This window comes from Dasypus novemcinctus, chromosome 5, assembly GCF_030445035.2.
Source record: "Dasypus novemcinctus isolate mDasNov1 chromosome 5, mDasNov1.1.hap2, whole genome shotgun sequence".
Classification (NCBI taxonomy): domain Eukaryota; kingdom Metazoa; phylum Chordata; class Mammalia; order Cingulata; family Dasypodidae; genus Dasypus; species Dasypus novemcinctus.
The window spans coordinates 8,042,123-8,060,018 of record NC_080677.1 but is presented as its reverse complement, the minus strand read 5'-3'; the positions used below and the strand labels follow the sequence as shown (position 1 = coordinate 8,060,018).

The 17,896-nt window shown below is 47.6% G+C and overlaps 1 protein-coding gene across 1 annotated transcript in view; it reads right to left on the bottom strand.

The window, feature by feature from the left end:
* Positions 1–17,896, bottom strand: part of PKD1L1 (polycystin 1 like 1, transient receptor potential channel interacting) — a 166,191-nt gene that overhangs the window by 34,999 nt on the left and 113,296 nt on the right. Inside the window, 7 exon segments of the mRNA XM_071215041.1 lie at positions 3,581–3,721; positions 3,997–4,101; positions 6,453–6,672; positions 7,780–7,952; positions 8,545–8,628; positions 9,074–9,224; positions 16,051–16,161. Of these exon segments, the coding sequence (XP_071071142.1) occupies positions 3,581–3,721; positions 3,997–4,101; positions 6,453–6,672; positions 7,780–7,952; positions 8,545–8,628; positions 9,074–9,224; positions 16,051–16,161 (985 nt within the window).

Below are 17,896 nucleotides of genomic sequence, written 5' to 3'. Positions count from 1 at the left end.
TTTCGATCAGGAGCAGGACTGGATTCAGGCGGAGGCATTTCCCCTCTCTGAGCCTCAGCTCATGGTCGCACTGTCCCACCATAGAGGCTGGGGCATAGAGGAAACTATCAGTGCGCTCTAATTTCCTCTTTCCTTGTATAGGTATAGAATACTTTGCAGGTTATAGGCACTTCCCATATATATTTTTTATTTGAGCTTCACCTAAACTAGAAGCACTCCCATTTTATAGCTGTGGGTTCTGTGGCTCATCTACACAAGGTGACCAGATGGAAGTTGCTGGCTAAATGGCAGACCCCAGGCTCAAAGCTAGGCCTCCTGGACACACGTTCAGCACACTCGTCCTCTCCCCAACAAGGGCTTGGGAAGGCCTCTCATGTTTCTACAAGGAGTTTCATTGGAAATGTACTTTGGGATATTGATCTCATCTATTCTCACCAAGATCATAAGTCAATGAGAACGAATAAAAGCTGGATATCTTATGATCTACATGGCTAAAGGAGAAAGGATTTTTTTCTGGTTGTTTAATAAGTTGTTTCATTAATTGGCCAATTGGCCAACAATGACCACTGACAGCCAAAACCCAGTTTGAAGCTGTGAGTGGCTCCCAGACCTCTGGTTCTTTCAGGGTATCTTTTAGGGCATGGAGACCCCACTTGGGCTTGGGGAGAAGAGTGAAGAGCTGGGCTCCAACCAGCACTATCCAGGAGAAACAGGATGCCAGCCATGGTGTCACTCTAGAAGCTACATTTATAAAAGTAAAAAGTAAATGACTGAACTTCATAATATATTTTATTTAACCTAGTCTGTCTAAAATAACATTTCAACAAATTAGTGATAGAAAAACTATCAAGATAACTTACATTCTTAGTTTCCCTACTAAGTTTATAAAATCCAGCCCATCCCAATTTGGATTAACTGTATTTCAAAGTGCTCAATGGCCACAGGTGGCTTGTGGTCACCGTATTGGACAGCACAGCTGTAAACTCTCTGAACACAGAGTGGAAAGGAAACCCTTTCCTATCTACACCTGATTTGAGAGGGGAAACAAAGGCTTCTAAGTATAATTATTATAACTGCTGTTTATGGACCATCGACCACATGGCAAGATCTGAGTATACACACATGTGCAATCAAATCCTAACAAAAATCTCACAAGTTATGTATCATGGTCCCACCTTATTAAGACTTGAGACAGTTAAGTAACTTCCCCAAAGGCAGATGGCTCAGGAGGAGCAGGGACTGAATCTTAGGTCTGCTGACCCCAAAGCCTGGGTTTTTCCACTTTGACACACTCCCAGACCTTGCTCACACTTGTATTCTCTATCCCCATCTGTTAAATACCATCATTAGAGAATCATTCATTTCAGTCTTGAGGATGACTATTCTTCCAGAGCCTGGAATGCAGCTTAAGCTCAAGTTAAAGTGAACCCCCTCTTTCTCTTTGCAGAATTTGCTTGATGGATCGCAAGGGAGGTGCCCATGGATGTGGAAGTAAGGAGGGAAGCCTGCAGTGTGTGCAGAGTTGCTGGCAAGACATACAAAGGTGCCCAGGGGATAGCATTGTCTGCTCCACACACTGGAGGCTGCTCCTGAACACACAGTGACACAGCAACAGAACTGGATGGGGCTAAGCCTCTGCTAGAGAATTTCAGAGCCACTGGGTAGACATCTCCTCTGAGGGCACTTCCACTCACTTCCAGTCACTGCTCAGGTATGTGGCTTTTTAGGTCCCAGAGATGGGGCCACATTTCAACTCTGCTTGTGATTAGATGTGTGTGCAGGACCTTGGGCATGTTGCTGAATCTTTCTGAGCTTCAGTCTCTTCCTATGTAAAATGGATAGAATCTGGGTGCCTGTTTCTTTAGAAGGTTGTGTAGCTTAACACACTTATGTATATATAAATTTAACAGTACCTGGCTGTAAATTATGTTAGTTCTTACTCAGAAGCTATTAAGGGACCAAAAATTGGCACCTGGCCTAGAAAAGGGGAGAAGAGGGACTCTCCCCAGGTAAGGTTTTCTGGCAGGGGAAGGGAATATGTTATGAAAGACAGGGCATCAGCGGAGTAGAACGAAGGAACAGCTTTGGTGGAGGACACACAGGAGTGTGTAGGTTCAAGGGCGTCACCCCACCCCAGTCTTCCTAGAGGGTTGTGGGAAGACCTGGGTCAGAAGTGGAGATCAAAGAACAAAGTGGGGGTAGAGGGGAGGAGAGGCAGGGAAGAAGGAAGCAGGGGGAGGAGGAAGCAGGCATGCATCCAGGAGCAAGATGGCGCTGGTGGGGAGGAGAGTTTATTCCCATGCAATCTCAAGGTGAGCTTCTTGTAGGTGGACCAGGACTCAACCCAGCCCAGGGGCTGTGAGGTCATTCTGGGTTTATGGGGTGGCCTTGGGGCTCTGACACCTTCCTGTGTAGAAAAGAGGTCAGGGAGAACTGAGGGATGAGGGAAGCAGTAGAGCAAGAGAGCCGAGTAAGAGGGCTCAACTTCCACACATCAACTGCAGCACAAGTCAGACTCAGCATGGGCCTGGCATGCTATTTGGTCCAATCACCCTCCCAAATTTGGAATCCCCCTCTACCACGGGATCTGCCACCAGGGCTCTCCCAGTGCCATCCTGTGTGTTTGCATTGCCCCAAGGCAGGAGCCCCTCCCTGCGTGAATCCCCAACAGGGGAATGGAGGAGCATGGACGCTGAAGCCAGACTTCTCCCCAGGGTGGATGCTGGACCTTTACTTGACCCTCGGTCTATTCATTTGTAAAGTGAGGGTCGCCCCCCTACCCTAGGACTGCTGTATCTACACAGGTGCATGCCATTCTCTTTCCTTCATGCTGGGTCAAGTCTGCTTCCCTGGAACCTCTAGTCATTTGAGTAATGCCATGTTCCGGTGTTCTACTCCACATAGAATGCACATGCTCCTGTCTTCCAGCATTGCCTGGTCACCCTTATCTGCAAGCACAGGGCATTATCCCTGTGGTAGGGTGAAGATTTGTGGATTTAAGTTCATCCAAACCTGTGTCTGTAAACGTATTGCAGGTGGGACCTTTTGATTAAATTACTTCTGTTAAGGGCCTTTGATGAGATTGCTTGGCCCAGGGTGGGTCTTAGTCCTCATCTTGGAGTCCTTTATGAACGGAGGAATAAAAAGCCACAGACTCAGAAAAAAGCTGCAGAGACAGAGAGGACCCTAGAAACTAGAGAGAGAAGCTGAAATCAATGAGTACGGAAGCTGAGAGGAGCTACTTTAGCCACAAGCTGAAGGCAACAAGACCTGGGGGAGAGGGGAGAGGAGAGTGGATGCCGCCAGGGGCAAGACGCCCACAGCTGCGGCTCTGGGAGAAAGCATCTCTGATAATGCCTTGATTTGGACACTTTCACGCCTCAGAACTGTAAGCTTTTACCCTAATAAATCCCCATTGTAAAAGCCACCGCATTTCTGGAGCTCTGAGCAAATTAAAATAGTCTCTCAATGTAAAATGAATCCCTCATCTCAGCACTTCTGTAACCTGCATGACCTTTTCCTTGGCCAGCATCACAGTGTAATTGCTCCTATTTCTTCTGTATTGATCACCTTGCCATACCTGATTCCATGATGCAATAAGACTGAGGTCCATAAATTCTTGAAAAAGTCCCTTGTGAATCTGGTCGATGACTTCCCCAGCAAGAACAACAAGATAACTGGAGGCTGTGTAGTAGGCAATGCCCATTCCAACCACAGAGAGCTGAAACATTAAACAGAAAAGGGCCCTTAGGACAAGTTCCTACCTGGGCAGCCCATGTGTCTTGAATTGTAAATTAACTGCACAGATGCTAACTAGACTTTTTCTCTTGAAGGCTATTTTGGAATTAACACTACAGAGGGAGAAAGATGTGCTAATATAGAAATTAACTAGGGATTCCCCATTCAATCCCCCCTCTATTTTTTTGTTGTTGTTTTCAGATGAAAGTATATCATCTCTATTATTTCCCTGGAAGAAAAGAACGTAAGGGGTGCTACCTCCAACCAGTGGCTGGGTTTTCGCCAGTAGTTGAAGATGCCCTTCTCAGTCATAATGTGGAGTTGAAACCAGAGTTGGGTCAGGTTGAGTACCAGGAAGACCAGCTGATGGAGAGAAGATAAATAAAAATATTGATAAATTATCTTTTTAAGGTCTAAACCTCTGCATGGCTGTCGCACAAGCTCATCTCTTGCTTCTCAGAGTATGATAATGAGCATGCTACTCAGCAGGTACTTGGGGCAGCTTGGAAACTCTTCCCGCACCAAGCATCCACAGAGCCCCAATCTGTGCAGGTCTGAGGGAGACAAATGAGCTATAGTGGCCGCAGCACACAGGACATGGTAGGGTGGACACAGCATTCAGCGGCCCTTCAGGGCTCCTGACGACACTTGCACCTCTGGGCCTTCCTTTGCACTGCTAAAAGAATAAGTGTGTATGTGCATGGGTGAACATGGAGTGTGCACATGTGCATCCTTGTGTGTGTGTGTGCACATGTGCTTTGGTATATTATCAACTTCCTCTGCCAAACAAAACCTGTAAAGGCTCTGTGGCAGTTTGGCATTATTTATGAATTCCAAAAATAGATATCAGATTATGTTTGTAAACTGCTCTGTTCCTCTGGGCATATTAGATTGTATTAAATCCAGAGGTTTCACTTTTACTTGATTAAATTATGATCAGGGCATTGACTCAGCCACATCAGGAGGATGTTAAGTAGACACACAGGAGAGGAATACAAAGTAGAGATAGCTCATTAGAGTGCAGAGGCCCTGGGAAGAGAGACAAGCTGGATAGCCTACAGCTGCAGCTGAACCTGGAAAGAAACGAGTCCTGGGGAGTGAGACTTATCCTAGCTTACAGCTGAGACTGGAAGAAGCTGGTACTACAGAGCCTTAGAAGGGAGAAGGCTGAACCGTTGCAGAGAACAGCAGCCATCTTGCTCCAATATGTGGCAACAGACTTTGGTGAGGGAAGTAGCTTACTTTTTTATTGCTTTGTGACTATAAGCTTCTACCCCAAGTAATACCCTTTATAAAAGCCAACAGACTTCTGGTACTTTGCATTAGCACCCCTTTGGCTGACTAATACAGGCTCCTATGCAAGGAATTTCTTAAAGTTCCATTGATGTTCTCTCACCACTCATGATTTGCCAATCCATCCACCATCCACCCATCCACAACAACGACAACAGAGAGGGCAACAGTACCTTGTAATAGGACCTTGCAGCAGCCCTGTAGGGCTCTTGTGGCCCCCTTACCTTAACACTTTCAAGCTAGAAATGCCTGTTTAGGGATCATTCTCCTCCTCTCCTTCAGGAGAGTAGCATTAGTAAGGATTAACACATTTCAAAACGAAGAAGGAAAAGCATTGATCGAGGGCCTATTATGGATCAGACACTACGTAGGCCTCAGAGACCCACGAATACAAGGACGGCGGTAACTACTTCACAGAAGATGAACTTAACTGACACTAGGAACACGCCGACTACCACAAGAGCCCAGCTGCCCCGACCTTCTGACCAGGTGCTCTTGACCTTCTCCCACCTGCAACTCCTAAAGCATTCAGGAGCTCCTTGATGATGACAAAACCCAAACCGAAATTTAACCATTACTTTACGAGGAACTGCACTATGTCGGCGGGAGCTTAATACATGGTTTCTCATTTTCTTTGGGGTTATGTGTACTGTCTCCCACCAGCCCACGATATAAAGCCATAAACATTAAAAGGGGAGAGGCCATTTTTGGGCAGTAAATGCCAAGCTGTTAAAAAGCCGTGCTGTGCCCACCTGGAATGGAGTCAGAGGAAAAGGGAAAATCTGTAATTCCAATCCTGCCTTTATTTGAAATGTTGGTATTTTGTTGCTTGTCGATTTTTTGCATTAACTTAGATCTGTAAAGCAGTGCATTCAAACATTACCTATCTTGATTTCTGAGCCTCGTGGTACCACTTACCGTTTGCAGTGGAGGGCAGTGCCTCACCGGCCGCACCCTGCGCAGACCCTGCTGCGTGGCTCGGTGGCCCAGCTCCCTCCTTCCCCAGTGTGCCAGCCTCGAGGCTCCTCGCAACCCAGCCTTAGATCCCCGATCGAGCCGCAGGCGCTGACGTCCCAGGGGTTTCTACTCTTGAGGCAGAGTGTTCCCCCCTCATTCTTCCGTACATTGACCTGAACTGGCACGGAGCCTTCGCTCCTCAGAGGAGAGGAGGCAAATACAGGAAAAAGTGCCCAAGAGGGCGTTCTGAAGGGCTCCCGTGCCGCTGAGCTTTCGGGGACGCTGCGGGGCCATCTTCCACCTCCGCGGGGCGCAGGGAGGAGCCCAGGTCAGTCCAGCCCCCAGCCGAAGCCTGTGCTGAAGGCGGCTGTCCCCGCACACCTGCCCGGGGCGCCTGGCCACCCCCCGGCTCCCAGAGTCCCGCGCCCGGGACCTGGCGCGATGCCTGCCCCCTGGCTGCTCACCTGGGGCAGCGCGCAGAGCCCGCCGCCGGGGACGGCCACCGACTCCACCTGGGCCGAGGGCAGGAGCCGCCCGGCGGGCAGGAGCTGGGCGCTCAGGCGTGCGTGGCTCCAGAGCCGGCTGGGAGGGTTGTAGAGCGCCAGGTGCAGCGCCACGGCCCGCGTGGCCCTGTCGATCCACCCGCCGGCGCGGAGGCGGCCCAGCGTGGCCGTGGCCGCGGGCCTGCGGGGCAGGGGCGCGGGCAGCGGTGAGAGGGAGGGGCGCTGGGGCTGGGGAGGGGGCTCCCGTTTCCCCACCCGCCAAGCCTGAGGGTGACAGCCCCTGTCCGTCCCCACCACGGACTCCATGGTGTCCGTGTCTCTGTTTCTGCGAGGGCCCACACTAGCTGAGAGAAATGAGTTTTAACCATCTATCTTCAGATCATTTCCTTTCTTAAGGAAAACACGACTCAAAGGCGTGCACGACTACAGCAGCCTTCAGCTCCCTGTCGGTCTAAGGCCATCCATGTGCCACAGGGTCAGTGCCCACGGGGGCGCGAGGTACGGGGTGCGTGCCACAGCCAGCGGGGGCAGCGGCTGGGACACGGGGCCCCATCCACTGCGGGGCAGGCGGCCTGCTGCAAGTCCAGTTTCCCTCTCTGAGAGCTTCTATTTCTTCATCTCTACGTCGCACTCAGCCACGTCTCAGAGCCGTGCAAGGACTCCATGAGGTAACGCAGGTACGGGGCTGAGCGCGGCCAGCACACAGGGACGCCCACCGTGCCCTGTGCCCTCCAGACCTGCTGGCGTGAACCACGCACTTCTGAGAGCACCTGCTCCGTCCTCTCCCGCCTCCTGGTGCTACCGCACCGCGGCCGCGTGGCCTTGCCGAGCTGCCCTTCTGCTCTTGAACAGTGACAGCCAGCCTGCTCTAGCCCAGGGGTTCTTAGTCAGGGCCCCTGGAAAGATTTTAGGGGGTCTGAGAGCTTGAATTAAAAAGATCAACTTATCGTCTTTATTTTTCCGACCTCTAACTGAAACCTACCGTTTTCTTCACTCAGGAATGTACACAGTAAATTATGGTAATGTTCCTTCCATGTCACTGTAGAGTTGTTGCGTATCTTGAAAAAAAGCGTACGCTCATCCATGCCTAGAAATTACTGCAGTTGTGGGACCCAGCGCTAGCTGAGTATCATAAAAGTACCTGCCGCTACGTTCTGAGAAGGGGTCTGTGGTTTCCACCCAACCGGCAGAGGGGTCTGTGGAACAGAAAAGCCTGAGACCTCCCCTGCTCCCGTGGTGTGGCAGACCTGGGCTGCCGGATGACCGCTGAACCCCTGGACACACTGACCTTGTCCTGCCCAGGCTCAGCACACAGTCGTCCGTCTCCCGGCAGCCCCTGCGCTCGCCCGGAGTCACATTGTGGCTCTCTGCATGTATCGTGCAGGGGCTTTCAGGGCCACTCACATTGGGGCCAAATGTGGGAAGAGAGTCTTCAGAAAGAGCGGACGATGGACTGGAGGGCTGGAAAGCAAACCACCAGTCAGAGGAAGAAACAGACCCAGATTTCACAAGTCCCCCTGCGTTCCGGGTGCAGGCTGCACACGGGGCCACGCTATTCCCACCCCCGGCACCCCGCTTCCGCGCAGGCCCAGCTCGGCAGCGCCTCCGTGGCCCGGCTAGAAAGAGGCCTCGCCCCCTTCGCGGGTGGACCCCGAGGTGTCTAGAGCCCACGCCCAGGCAAGGCAGAGCTTTTCCCGTTACGGGAGGTGGTATGGGAAACTGCCCATCTTAGGGCCCCCATCAGAAGTGGTTTTATGTGAATATCCTACGCTCAACGCTTAAAAGCATTCTGGTTTTGTACAGAAGGCTCGGTCTCAGAGGATGAACTCGGCACACTTAAAGCGGACGGTCAAGGGTGGGCAGGGGCTTTGGGAGAGGGCCGAGCAAGGGGAGGCCAGTGCTCAGGTGCCCCACACCCGGCACGGACAACGTACCAATCGTCAGCCACATTCGCAGGGGAGACTAAAACCATCCACCGGTTTCCTGCTCAGCGGCCTCCTCAACCTTTCTAACTAGTTTATTTTTAGAGGGAAAAAAAGCACGAATATCTTACCTTGCACACACGATTAGAAGAAGCTTTTAGCTGTTTAACGAGTAAAACCCCTATTAGATAGCATTTTCCTCCAAGAGCTCCAGGCTAGAAGAAGAGAAAAAATGACAATGGATGAATGTATCGTAAAGGTAAAGCACCATCACTGGAAAGGGCCCCGCAGAACTGGGGAGAAGCCTCCCCTCCTCCTGGACGTTTCTGTGGCACCCCATCTGCTGCCCCTCTGTTCCACGGTACCCCACCTCTTCCCCTGTCACAGCGCCCTGCATGCTGACCTAGGGCCTTCGCTGCACTCTCCTTGCTCCCCCCCTTAGCCCGACGAGCTCCCGGGGACCCCCCGCCACCCCTGCTCTGGCTTGGGCTTGGCAGGTGCAGAACCCGGAAGTCCGGGACAGCTGAAGGGGTAGTGGGATCGGCAGAAGGGTGGACAGGGTGAGGAAAAGCACGCATGCTGGCCGTGTCTGCGGGGAGGCTCCACCTGCCACCCTCCTGGTTCTCCCCACTGTAATTCCGCCTCGCTTAGAGCATCCTACTGCCAAGAGGAGGGTGGGGAAGCCACCTGAGGCGCCCGCATGGCAGCGTGAGTGGAGTTTCCCCGGAACAGGCCGTCCAGCAGCGTGGTCAGGCTCCAGTCCCACCACTCGTCCGTGCTGCTCAGGCCGCTGAAGGGGTTTCTGGCATTTCTTAAGACAAGAACAACAACAAAACTCTGTTCTTCTTGCAAGGACAAAAACAGAAGCTTCGACAAGAGCAACTAAAAGCACACACAGTCACGATTTCACCCTGCCAATGTTTCTCTAATTCAGATTAAACGGGATGCTTCCCAGGGATTATATAGGAATTCAAACCAAAGCACAAAAACCCAGAACTCATTTTGCTCCTGAGTAGTGGAGTGGATAAAGTACTTTTTTCATGCACTCACTCATTCACTCAACAAACTTGATTGTTCTAGGTGCTCCTCTGGACACTGGGAAACAGAGAAGCAAATCTCTGCCTGTGCTGGGGAGACAAGCAGCCAGTAAGATAAATAAGTAAACGTACTATGTATATCGTGGTGGTCATAAACGTTTAGGGGGAAAAATAATCAAGAAAGACAAGAGGCGGTGGAAGGGCAGGTGGGAATGGAGGTGAAGGAGCCAGGAGATGCTTCAATGGAAGGGGATGGTCGGCCGAGACCTGCAGACAAGGAAGGAGCCGGGCGTACCACACCGGAGGGGGCGCCTTCCAGGCCGAGAGGACAGCAAGAGCCGAGGGCGGGAGGAGAGGGTCCTGAGCAGCTTGAGAAATGCGGGACGGCAAGTGCGTGGGTAGGCAAAGCGGTAGAGGAAGGGGGCTCTGGGTCAAACAGGCCCAAACCCAAGGCCGGGCTCCGTCACTGCCTACTGAGCATGTCAATATCATCGAACCTCTTTGCTTAGCACCCCCCAAAAGCCCCCCGAAAGAACCACGGCAAAATCCTGCCACCCGAGATGGCTGTGAGCCTCAGATCAGAAGGCGGAGACGAGAGGCTGTGCGGGCACATGGGAACAGTTCACGGACGTCAGCCTGTCTTCTTTGCAATTAATCTAGGCAATCGACTTGAGTGATCTCCATTTCGCTTTTCCACCAAGGAACTAATTTAAGGAAGCACTGAAGCCATTTTGAGCTAACAGCATTTATTATTTTGGCTTGCTCGGACAAGGCAATAAATCCCCACGCGCAGGCCAACGCCGGGGATTCCTGGCTCCGAGCTGCAGTCCGAGACAGAGAAGGAGATGTGGGGTAAGGCCTGGAATTAAGGTCCGAGATTCTGTGCCGACAGCCTGGGAGGGCCTGCGGTAAGGACCGAAGCACAAGCTCCCCTCCCGCAGCCGAACGGCTCCCTGTCGAACAGACCAAGCGCGAAGCTGCTGGTTCTTGCTTGGGTCGTGGGCTTCAGAGCAGACGTTCAGAGAAGCCAATCACATCCTCCACGGGTGCCCTGGTCCTACAGAGCCTGCTGCCCTCAGCCCCGGGTGTCCACGCCACTTCTGGCATGGAGTGTGGGGTCTTCACCCCAGCTTCAGTGCACGCAGCTAACAGACCGCCGCCCAGCTCAGCGCCCAGCTCAGCGCCCAGGGCTCCGTTAGTGTTTGATCGGCCTTACAACCTTAGGTCAGAATCTCTCCCTCACCCACGGGGTGGCTGGGAGGTGATCAAAGCAGGAAAACGGAACTGCTCCTCCGAGCAAGCCAAGTATCTCCCACCTAAATCCATGTCCTCACAGCCGCTGGAGGAACTGGTCTGCTGTGACTGTTCACCCACGTCTCCCTCCAAGAAAAGGGGGGACTGAAACGCTTCTCAGGGAAAGCCACGTGTTGGAAAGCGATAGGAAGTCAGAAAAGGATGTAAGCGGAAGGCTCCCAAGGCCATCCAATTTTAACTGTCCTGCCTGTTCCAACAGCCAAACGCAGACGTCTCTGAAGAACGGGCTGACCATGAGTTCTTCAAATTATGGCCATCATTTTGTTTCTCCAGACGTGTGGCAAAGGGGGTGCGCAGTGGTGGGCTGGTGCTGGCTTGAACCGGCCCCAGGGAGCCAGCGGTGCTCATTGATGTCACACTGGTGTGTGAAACAGCCGAGGTGGGAGCATTTACACCTCAGAGATCGGCAGGCTGGTGCTAAAAATGGTGCTTTCGTACCCAGGAAAGCCCGTTGTTAATTGTTTACCAGCACACCGCCAGCTACCGAGAACTAACTTACTCTATTACTGATCGAGGTCAGGTTTTGGAAATGATTTAGAAGAGTTATTATTTTTTAAAAATTTCTTAAATTTAATAAATAATCAAACATGCAAAATAAAATAATTTCATGTATCAAAATGATGAAGACTTATAAATCTCAATGTTGGTGAGAATATAGTAGTGTAGCCATGTATAAGTACCACCTTTGAGGAAAAGTAATTTGCTAATAAAAATCAGAAGACTTAAAAATATTCATGCTTATTGATTCAATGATTTGAAATGTAGGTATAAATCTCTTTTTTTTTTTTAGCTTTGGGAAATATGTTTGCAGAAAATGCTTAGTTAGGCAATGGTGTGATTTATTTCTTTTAGACAAAAAGAAGTTCTACCTTAGTGAACAATGCTGCTATTTTGTCAAAGACATAAACTAGAATGCAAAATTGCTTATATGTGAAAGCTTCAAAGTAGAGATTTTTGATATTGAGAAAACAGGGATGAATTAAGTTTTATCCCTGTATGAAGTTTCATGGTAGATTTCAAAAAGACCTCAAAAGTATTAATGTTTTCTCCAGTGTTGGATAATTTGAAGACATACATCAACAAATATTATAATGGAATAAAAAATTTACAATTCATATTTTCACTACAGTGGAAATTCTTTTTTTTTTAATTTGAAAAGTTGTGAGTTTCCAAAACAATCATGCACACAATTAGAAGTATTTAAAACCTAATAGTCATGACAAAAATTATGCAACATAAAAGGGCAAGAGGGGAGTGAATGTGGCTCAAGCAGTTGGGCACACACCTCCCACATGGGAGGTCCTGGGTTTGGGTCCCAGTGCCTCCTAAGGAAGACAAGCAGATGCAAGAAGCAGAAGCAACAAGCTGATACACTGAGCAGATGCAACAAGCTGACATTAGGAGGAGACACAACAGAAAAAATGAGCAGAGAGTGGATGTGGTTCAAACGGTTGGGCACCCACCTCCCACATGGATATCCTAGATTCAGTGCCCAGTGTCTCCTAAAGAAGATGAGCAGAAAATGAGTGGACACAATGAGCAGACAATGAGTGGAAACAATGAGCAGAAAGATGAGGGAGTGATCTCGGGGCGGGGGGGAGGGGGTTTACAAATAATATAGGGAAGTGGACTTGTCCCAGTGGTTAGGGCATCCGTCTACCACATGGGAGGTCCGCGGTTCAAACCCCGGGCCTCCTTGAACCGTGTGCAGCTGGCCCATGCGCAGTGCTGATGCGTACAAGGAGTGCCCTGCCACATAGGGGTGTCCCTGCGTAGGGGAGCCCAACACCCAAGGAGTGCGCCCCGTAAGGAGAGCCTCCCCGTAAGGAGAGCCTCCCCGTAAGGAGAGCCTCCCAGTGTGAAAGAAAGTGCAGCCTGCCCAGGAATGGTGCTGCACACACGGAGAGCTGACACAGCAAGGTGACGCAACAAAAAGAAATACAGATTCCCGGTGCCGCTGATAAGGATAGAAGCGGTCACAGGAGAACACACAGCGAATGGCGGGGGCGGGGGGGAAGGGGAGAGAAATAAATAAATAAATCTTAAAAAAAAAAGAATGCTAAGATGTAAAAATAAGAAAAAGAAAAAGGGAAAGAAATTGAGGACAAAGAAATATCATTGATAGATTAGTAAATTAATAGAGAGAAACAAATTACTACAACCTCAATCAACAATTTAAATGCCATTCAAAACTTTCCATGGTGTGTGGGAGGTAGAAATATGCTGAACTAATTTACCTCATGGGTTTTATTTCCTTTTTCCTTATTGAGGGATTATCAGCCAGCCATTCCTCATACATGATCCTTCACACATTTTCAGAGCCTAATCTGTGGCAGGCCTTTTATTGGGTGCTGGTTCCCAACTCTTTATACGTCTTTAAAACCCTGGTCAAAATATATATCAAATGCAAAGCAGGATGGAGGCTTGCAGAAGTGCCCAGAGCATGCAGCGAAGAAGCCAAGAGGCACAAGGAAAGGAGAATGTAGGGGACAGAGACGGGGATGCCAAGAAAGCAGTCGCGGCAGATATCCACACACTCAGAGGAAGGAAAAGGAGGAGCAGAGAGAAACAAGGAAAGAGGAGACCTGGAGGGAGAGAGTGTGAGGGAAAGGAGGGAGGGAGGGGAGAGGAGAGCAGTAAAGGAGGGTAGGCACTTTCCATAGAAAATAATCTTCTGCTCTGAAAATGTCTGTCCAACTTGATAGATCATCTGATTGTACATTTGTAGGCTAATACAGTCCATATTCTGTGTGTTTTTTAAAACATAGTAATAGTACTATAGACATTTAGAGTTATGTTGAGTTGTCACAACTATTTGGGAAAGCATGATCACTTCTTGACACTTGCTCCCTGGTTGAGAAAACATTAAAAAACTAAGTCAAGAACTGAATGAAACCCAGAGACAAAACGTTCCACATTCAGACTGTATCCATCTCGTGCCTTATTCTTGACAAGCTTGACGTGCCTGTTGAGAGCCAAACATTTCAAGAACATTCTGGTCCTGTCTGGACTAAGTAGAGACATTCAAGAAATTGGCCGACAAAACTAGCTAAACCATGCACATGACCAAATGAACAGTTAGCGTCCATTTAGGGTGCTTGGCTAGAGCACCTCCATCATTTATTGCTGCTTTAGCTGGTGTTTCATTTTTGGTACCTTTTGGGGGGGCTATTTGGAATTTCATGAAGCTTCATTGACTTTAGAACCACGGAAATAATAAAACTTAAAGGGAGGAATCCAATATCATTATCAGTTTTTCGGTAAGACACAGGAAGTCAAGTAGCCCAGCTCCCTCCCTTTACACATCAGGACACGAAGACTCAGAGTCAAATGACCTGCCCTGGGTCACCTGTAACCAAATGAGAACTAGAACCCAGATCGCTGAGTTGCATTTCATCTATCTGGGATGCCAGCATATGCTAAACCCTAAAGCACCGTTGATGTTTCAGGATCGTATACTGGGGAGGGAATGGAAAGGGAGAGAGAAGACCCAGTTAAAACATTCCCTTATAACTCAGGATCAGGCAGAGGCAGGAGGTCCTTGCATTGCTGTGGGAAAGCATTTGTGAGGCAAACTGAGTCATTCACCGAGCACACTATTTGTAGGTGAACACAAAACACCTTGCAAATATTATCTCAGCTGTAACGTTTCCGATTTTAATATCAAAAGGAAACAATTCAGATGAGAAATATATCAAACAATGCTGAGCTATGAAATGTGAGATAGAAAATAAATGAGCAAGAATGAGGAATTTCTCATGCTTAGGTTTCCTTTTCCAGAAACTGAAATTTTGTTTTGCACACAGTGCCACCTACTGGCACACTCTGTGCTTGCACCGATGGGAGGGGGGTAAGTTGGCCATTAACACAAATAACTGGAATTTCTGCCAATGGAGAGGAAAAAACACCACTTAATTTCACTACCAAAATGTTTGCCAATAAAAAGTTGAATTCCTGAGTTACAGAGAGTCAAATTCATTTAACAGGGACATTGAGGCCTTACTTCATTTGGGGCCTTAAACCTGAGAAGTGGGAAGGCATTAGCTAGCCATTATCTAGCTGCTATAAGCACCCGAGTCTCTCCCGTAGGACATAAAAATTAATATGGCCATAACAACAGGCAAAATTGACTGGATTTGCCAGCAATCCAACACTGCCAAAAAGAACCCAACAAAAAGTAATTTACATCAAATTGAATCACTCAAAGGCAATACGTTCATAGAAAATCTGCAGGAATATGTTCTCAAACATTCTCCAGAGACAGAGAGAGTAAACTCCGGTGAGTATTGAATTATCCTATTTCTTGCCACTGAAACCATACCAAAGAACCAATATTAATTCATATTAATTCATAGCACGGACTCCAGAATTCAAGGCCAAGCCTCTTTGAAAGAACTATAAGACTGAATACTTTCGGCAGGTCCAAATGAAGCCTGACAACTGATTTAACAGCTTTTCAGAATGCTACACCAGGTATTCACATTGATTACAATAAATGCCCCAATTTCAGAAATGTTGAGACACGGAAAATGAGCTTTTAGAATCAAAGAAATATGACACAACAAAATGATATCAGTGGTTGCCTCTGGGTGGTTAGTGTTATGGAAATTTTTCTGCTTTATCTTTTTCAGTTCTTTCTATATTTACCTACAATGAACATCTACTACTTTAAAAAGTAGTAAGAAACAAATGAATAATCAAGAAAAGGTAGAGAACTTGAGAAAGTATTACAGTTTGTAGGTAATCAGTACCTTCATGAATTGCAACAATATCTTTTGATTGAAGAACTCAAATGTCTTTGCCAAAAAGGAAATTCAATACCCCGTTTTGGCTCATAGTCTAGGCACCCAGACCTTAAATTGCCTTGAAATATCATTGCTTCTCTGTTTATCAAAAGGAGTTGCCAGGAATGCGCCCAAAGCACACGTGAGAGAGCATGGAGACACTGACTGGGAGAATAACGTCGAGGAGTCAATTTGACGGCCTTTTCTGCAGTCCCATCAGAGGAGAAGAGGCTCCCACTCTCTGCAACCTAAGGCAGGAGATAAATGAACAACCTTCTCTGGGACCCAAACTTGCAAGGGCAGAATGGACAGAAGCCATGGGTGAGATGGTCTGCAGGGGCTCTTTCTCTGTGGCCCTCTCTATAGTAAAGGGAATTTGAATTGCTCAAAGAAACAAAGTCAAGGTAGCCTTTTCCTGGAACCCTAGGTGGGGGCCTCCCAGTGGGCGGACCCTGCCACGGAGAGGCCAGTCTTCCTGCAACGGCCCAAGAGCCCTTCCTACCTCGTGAATTCCCTCCGGATAGCTTGATTGAGAGATCGTTCATCCTGGGAGCATTTCCCATGTATTATCAACAACAGCAGAAGCAGCATGAGGATGCTCTGAAAAATGTCTCTATTAGAAAGAAATTTAAAAATTAGCATCTCCATCGACCTGTGTGTAAACAGCTGTTTCACTCAGCAAATAATCTTTTTTTTTTTTCTTCCAAATAATCATTTTTCATAGAACTGAGCTTTTAAATCCCTGGGAGAAAAGACATTCTGAAAGAAAAATTTAAGGTATGCTGTGAATTATGTGTTGAGGTTTATTTCATTTTATTTTTGCATATTGACATCCAATTTCCCCAGCACCGTTTGTTGTAAAGTCCTTCCCTTCTGCTTTAAATTGTCTTTGTGCCTTTGTCAAAAAATCAGTTGACCATTTCAAAATAAAAAGTTTAAGAAAAAAATCAGTTGACTTTGTGTGGCCTATACTCTGTCCCATAGATCTAAGTGTCTATTCCTTCCTAAATATACAATGTTCTCTTGATTCCTCTGATTTTATAGTAAGTCTTGAAATCAGACAGTGTGAATTCTCCAACTTCTTTTTCAGAATTGTTTTGGCCATTCTGCTTCTCACATGCATTTTTCCATCAGTTTCTTGATATCTATTTTTAAAAGTCTGCTGGATTTTATTTGCAATTGCATGGAATATATAGATCAAATTGGAAAGAACTAACGTCATAACAGTATCAAAGTTTTCCAATCCTTGACAATATACCTCTCCATTGATTTAGATCTTGTATCAGTGTTTTGCAGTTTTCAGCATAAAGATCTACACAAGTTTTGTGAGATTTATATCAAGTACTATTTTCAATGATATTTTAAAAGAAACTCCAATAGTTCATTTCTAGTATATAGTATCACAAATGACTTTTGTATATTAGCCTTGTATTCTGCAAACATGATAAATTCCCTTACTAGTTATAGATTTTTGTAGATTCTTTGGGTTTTTCTGCATAAAAAATCATGTCATTGGCCAATAAAGATTATTTTATTTCTTCCTATCAAATCAATATACATAGATATATACTTGATGTGCTCCAATCCGTTGCAGTTATTCATCTTTGACAAACGTGAGCCTCTTCAAACTGGCTTCCGAGTCCATTAACAATGACTCTAGTAGCATTTAATCACTCCCTTGCTTAAGAAATGTCCCAGGCTTATCTTGTACATTTTCTGCACCAGACCTCAAATCAGGGATTCTAAGGATTCTTGGTTCTTTTTTCGTGGAAGACGGCATTGGCAGACCAGAATCTAGGTTCTAGGGTGATCAAGGCTCCTATGTTGCTTCCAGGTCTTTTTGTGGGCGAACAGAATTAGAAAAAATAAATATTTTCCTTGAAAAACAGTTTCGTTCTTATATTTTAAAATCAAATTCAGGACGAGAGGGTCTTTTAACTTTTATTTTTTAACTCAAATCTATTCCCTCCTTTTCCCATACCAAGAATTCCAGTTTTGAAGGACACTAGAAATGAGAGAATTAGGACACCACATATTTCCTCATTTGCTCTATCCCATTGTGGGAGGAGGGGCACCCGGCTTGCCTCAGTGGCAAACAGTGCGGCAGGAGGTGACACCGCCTCTGCCCACTGGGCCTAGACAAGGTGACCACGCCTGACTAGGCCTTTGCTGCTAACGGCTAGCGGCACCGCCCTCCCCCTTCCTATCTCCCGCCTAGCCCAGCTCTCACTTCCCCTCCCCGCTCCCTTAAACCTAATCTCTTAGTACGCTGTTTGCCCAGCAACAGCTTACAACCACCTATCAGCTTAGTAACAGTGTCAGCCTATCAAGAGTTAGCACATACTCTA